Here is a 6000-nt window from a genome sequence, read left to right on the forward strand (position 1 = left end):
CGACATGTACTTCAGCCACGCGAGCTGGCGCAGTTGTTAACGTGAAGTAGAGTAGCGAGGTCATTCCCAGTTCAAGCATTCCGATTTGGGGGTTTTACGGAGTTATCCCAAATCACAGCAGGTAAATAACCAGCCCACGGCGTAGTTAGGGAATTCCAAATGAGGCGCGCGCTCTGGACGCTGTCACTGGGGGAGGAATGGTGTCAGTTCTGCGATTGGAGAAAAAAGTTAGGAAGGGTAAAGGAAAATGGAAGGAGGAGACGAAGGAGAAGAAGAAGTGAAAGGGTTAGAAGAAACTAAAATGGGAAGGGGACGGAGATATATAGAGGAAGTAATGAGGAGATTATTATTTCCGACGAGTGACAATTTCGTCACACCTGCCTCTCCCTGCTACGGAGGCGCTTGTGACTTTGTTTTTCCTTATCATACTTGAGCTCATTCCCGCTGTTTCAAGGTACCCAACGCAAAGCCAGTAGAAACAGTCTTGATCGCCGGCTGCGGTGACCATGCGGTTCTAGGCGCTCAGTCCGGAACCGCGCGACTGCTACGGTCGCAGGTTTGAATCCTGCCTCGGGCATGTATGTGTGTGATGTCCTTAGGCTAGTTAGGTTTAAGTAGTTCTACGTTCAACGTTCTACGGGACTGATGACCACAGATGTTAAGTTCCATAGTGCTCAGAGCTATTTGAACCATTTTTTGAACAGTCTTGATCAATTTGTGCCCATAGCTGACATTATTGTTAATGACTAATGAAAACCACTTCATCTGTATGTTTACTCATTTATTGCGTTATTATCGATTTCATTCCTTTGAGCATCTTAGACTGTCGAGTCCTGAAATCAAGCCGGTCGCTGTGCCCGAGCAGTTCTAGGCGCTTCAGTCCGGAAACGCGTTGCTGTTACGGTCGCAGGTTCGAATACTGCCTCGGGTATGGATGTGTGTCATGTCCTTAGGTTGGTTAGGTTTAGGTAGTTCCAAGCTCTAGGGGACTGATGACCTCAGATGTTAAGTGCCATAGTGCTTAGAGCCATTTGAACCTGAAATCAAGCCATAGATGGTCTGCTTGTCGTATGTGATGTTAAAGACAACATCCAAAATCACTGGTCGTGAAGAACCAGTCAATCTCTTTCCAAGTGGTCGACAGCTTCCTTCCGATCGGTGATCTTGATGTTGCCTTTAACATTACATACGACAACCAGACTATCTATGTACTGACTTCAGCACAATTTGGCAACCTGAAGATGTTCAAAGAAACGAAACCGGTCGAAACGCAAGAAATGTAGAAAAATGCAGATGAAGTGGTTTTCATTAGTCATTGATAGTATAAACTGCATACACAGAGGTGACGAAAGTCATGTGATAGCGATATGCACATATACAGATGCCGATAGTTTCGCTTATAGAAGGTATAAGAGGCCAATGAATTGCGGGGGAGGTTATTTATACTCAGGTAATTTCTGTGAAAATTCCAATGTAATCATGGCCACTCGGCGGAATTTAAGAGGGTTTGAACGCAGAGTGGTAGTTAGAGCTACAAGCATGGGACATCGTTTCGGGAATCGTTAGGGAATTCAATACTCCTAGAACCACAGTGTCAATGTTGTGCCGACAACACCAAATGTCTGGCGTTACCTCTTACCACTGACAGGGCAGTGGCTGGCGGCCTTTACTAAACAAAGGAGAGCAGCGGCAAACGGGTAGCAGTCAGTGCTAAGAGACGAGCTAATAACAGCAGAAATCGATGTGAGGCTTAAGAGTAGCTTATCAGTAAGGATAGTGAGACGAAACTTGGCATTAATGGGCTGTGGTAGCGCACGACCGACGCGAGTGTCTTTGCTAACAGCACGACATAGCCTGAAATCCATCTCCTTGGCTCATGGCCATGTCTGTTGGATCCTAGACGACTAAAAACCATGTCCGGTCAGTTGAGTCCCGATTTCAGTTGGTTAGAGTGTGGCGCACACCTCACGAACCCATGGACGCAAATTGTCAACAAGGCACTGTGCAGGCCGGTGGTGGCTCCGTAATGGTGTGGGATGCGTTTATATGTAACAAACTGAGTCCTTTGGCCTAACTGATTCAATCATTGCCTAGGAGACCATGTGCAGCCATTCATCGACTTCACGTCCCAAACAGCGATGAAATTTTTATGGATGACAATGCCCCATATCACGGGGCCACAATTGATCGCAATTGCTTTGAAGAACATTATGCACAATTGGAGCATATGATTTGGCCATCAGGCGCACGAAATGAGCATGAGCAAAAGATCATGCACCGGCAACACTTTCGCAATTATGGACGGCCATAGCGGTAGCATGGCTCAATATTTCTGCGGGAGACTTCCAAAGACTTGTGATTCTTGAAGTTTTCCCGGCGTACTGAATGTTCGATGAGATTTGGGGATTGCAGCCGGATCACGTTGACTTCTTGCCACAAGAAGTCAACGTGATCCGGCGGCAATCCCGAAATCTCATCGAACTTTCAACGACTTCAACACTTGTGATAGATTCGGGGGAATTCTGGGTCTAGGTCTGTATTATGTCTGTCCCGGGTTTGGGAGAGGCTGTGTGTGGGGGAGAAGGTAATAAATCGTCCTGGACCGTACTGTCTGTCCTATACCACTAGTGACAGCCCTGTCATATCTTTTGTTACTCGCTGGGGGGAGGGGGGGGGGGGGAGGGAAAGGGTGTAATGTACCGTTCTTTTGTCCTGGATAATGTGGTTAAGAAATCACAACATATTCTTTTGTCTGCCAGTAGGGGAACAGTGCAGTCAGTGGGTTGGGGGGAGAAGTGATTTGAAATCTGGAAACAGTGCAGCTAGAGCCCACTATCCCCCTCCTCACATATTCCCAAAAAAGTTCTGGATTATATAGACAAGAGTGTGAAAATGAATCTGCTATGATCTTTTTTGGGAATATTTAACTACGAGATGTAAAACGTATCTGAACCAAACAGATTTTGATTATTGACGGCGGTATGTCGAATATCTTTGTGGATCAGCAGATAACTATTTACTATCTCATTTTTTTATCTGTAGCATTGTCTCATACTATAACAGTGAACTGAAGCACCAAGGGGTAAGACATTTCTGATTTTGGAGAACACGAGAGTGCTCCTCCAACAACATCAAGTTCAGTACGACGCAAGACTCCACCCAAGCTTCTGGTTGATGTAACAATTGCTTAATAGTAAAGAAATTATAAGAGGCATCTATTTTATTTGTTTAATGAGTCGGTAATATTAGGCAGCGCAAACCCAATTGAAGGGTGGGGGAGCAGATATAGGTTTGTCAGGGTGATCGTTCCGATCCTCACAAGATAACCATTGGGTTCGTCATTGGGAATCGGTCGCAAATTCAGCAATGTTCATGTTGCAGACATATACATGTAATGTACTTTCTTCAGGTACGGGGGTGCGCCATGTCCACATCTCGTGGACAGACTGGGCATTTGTCCCATGCTCGTTGACCTCAGTGCACTGTCAAAATCCCCATTACTGTTGTGAACAGTGCGACATGGCTCGGAACAGAGTGTACTTGTCGGCACCGAATGCCAGCTGACCACTGAGTCAGCGCTTCGCGGCCACACATCTGGTGCGTGGTGTCACTAGCCGGCCCAGTCCTGGCCAGGTTGGGGATTTTCTCTGCTCGGGGACTGAGTGTTTGTGTTGTCCTCATCATTTCATCATCATTCATGAAAGTGTCGAGATTGGACTCTGTACAGAAATTTGTACGGGCGCTGATAACCGCGTAGTTGAGCGTCCCACAAACCAATAATAATAATAATAATAATAATAATAATCATCATCATCATCTTGCCAGGCCAGTAGTGAAACATCCTTATCGTCGGAAAATCTGTTTTTATTGCGACTCAGTTCCTCGACTGCCTGGGAATTATCATCATTGATCGATGTCGATGGCTTTCCTTCCTGAGTAACATCACCCACGCCTGTTCCACCTTGGTCAAATCATTGGCACCACTTCATTATGGCTGAATGTGTAATTTTATTTGATCCATGTACCACCAGAATTCCATGATGAATGTGCGTGCAATTTAGATTTTTTGCCTGCAAGAGGAGTACTGTCCTTCGTAATTCAGCTTTGGAGTAAATTTCCAGATTGCGTGACATTCCACTCCCACACTCTGACACACCTCTTATCTGCACCGCAGTAGAACTCTGGTTGTAGGAAAATCAGAACATATACTCTCTTCTGGCAACGTGCCACTCTTATTACGAAGTACTCTTGGCGTGGGACAAGATAAGTAATTTCCTTTTTGGACTCCCCTCATACTGAATAGATCCTAGACCTGAAGCGTTAAAAAGCCTGTAGAATATCTTGAAATATCAGAAGGTCGCTAAATTGAATCCTTATAGAAATGCATATTTCCTTGTAACAACCTTTTATCTATGTTTTCACCTGAGAAGGAAATTCATAGACAGAACTCTGATGCAGTCTATTGAAAACCTGAGAGAAACTGAAAGCCGAAAAACATTGCATCTCATCCACAATAAAAACAGTATAAAGTAATTGAATATGTGTTTTAGCACTTGAGAAACTAGAAAAGTTAAGGCAAAACTGGCGTCATCGTTCACTATTGTGTTCGTCTTCTGCACGTATCCTCTATCAGAGGATGAAATTTCCCCCTCTCCTCAAATTTCTGTATCACCTTCGTCCTACACGTGTTGATGATGATCGGTTTGTGGGGTGGTCATCAGCGCCCGTACAAAGTCCCAATTTTTTCACACAGTCAAATTTATCCACTGTGGCGAATAATGATGATAATGAAATGATGAGGACAACACAATCACCCAGTCCCCGGGCAAGAAAATTCCCAACCCGGCCGGGAATCGAACACGGGAGCCCGTGATCCACTAGACCACGAGCTGCGGACTTCGTTCCACATGTCCCGCATACACGAAGATTGTAGTTCTGCTGTCGCCTCAGTTACTCCAAACCTGTGCTGTTGCCACACCACATTATTAAGCTATATTGTGAAAAAAAGCTAAAGATAAAGAATTATAGGTCAGAACAGATGTGTAGAGCAACTTCATGATGAAATAGGTTTACCCACAAACTGTGGGTAAAATTCCTGATTCGATTTTTGGATTTTCATTTAGTTGAAGTCTGCCATTGGTAGCTGAGAGGTCAGCGCGACGGAATGTCATGCGTAACGGCCCGGGATCGATTCCCGGCTGGGTCATCATTTCATCCCCATCTACACCCAAGTCGCCGATGTGGCGTCAACTCGAAAGACTTGCACCAGGCGAACCGTCTACCCGACGGGGGGCCCTAGCCACACGGCATTTCCATTTAGTTGAAAAGATGTACATACAACATGAAATTGGTAAGTAAAAGGTATGGTCGTCATATAAGCACAAGACAGTTGGTGTGTGCCTTTCCAGAGAGAGATCTACGGCATATATTTGTTGAAAACACTTACAGAAGTATGTTTTTTTCCGACTTGTACGTAAAATCATTGACTTGCAGAAAGATTCGCAATGGCCGCTGCCTTCACAATACGCAGACATGGCAGCTGTCTGTCCGTGGCGCTCACCGCAGCAGTGACGCCTGTGAGCGCCGACACTGTGACGTCAGCAGCAGCAGCAGCAGCAGCAGAAATGCACATATCCAGCACATTCTGGGACCAAGTGTGCAAAGAGAGTTATTGTTGCTTACCGAAGGGAGTTTTAGATTCGAAGATTATGTAAACAACCTATCAGAGTAATTCAATAAAGATTGTTATTCCTTATGTCTACTTGTTCCCTACAGGATATACCTGGTATAAAAAGTCGATTATAAAACAAAAACTGCGAACAGTCTGGTGTACTCCATTGATTGTATTTTATGTCTGCAGAGCATGTCTGCAGAGTGTTTTTCTAAGCAATTTCTGTGTTACCAGAGAACAATCATTTCTCATTTCTGAAATTTGCATAATATATGTGCTCAAAGTTTTATCAGCTTACGATATCTTTAAATTACTACTTCAGCTTTAAC

General features: G+C 44.7%; 1 protein-coding gene across 1 annotated transcript in view; it reads left to right on the forward strand.

Moving 5' to 3' along the window:
• LOC124616291 overlaps nucleotides 1-5714 on the forward strand; it is a 734272-nt gene extending 728558 nt beyond the window's left edge. Inside the window, exon 6 of the mRNA XM_047144593.1 lies at nucleotides 5494-5714. Within this exon, the coding sequence (XP_047000549.1) occupies nucleotides 5494-5714 (221 nt within the window). The remainder of the gene's footprint in view (nucleotides 1-5493) is intronic.
• The last annotated feature ends 286 nt before the right edge of the window (nucleotides 5715-6000 follow it).

Source organism: Schistocerca americana, chromosome 5 (genome assembly GCF_021461395.2).
Source record: "Schistocerca americana isolate TAMUIC-IGC-003095 chromosome 5, iqSchAmer2.1, whole genome shotgun sequence".
Lineage (NCBI taxonomy): Eukaryota > Metazoa > Arthropoda > Insecta > Orthoptera > Acrididae > Schistocerca > Schistocerca americana.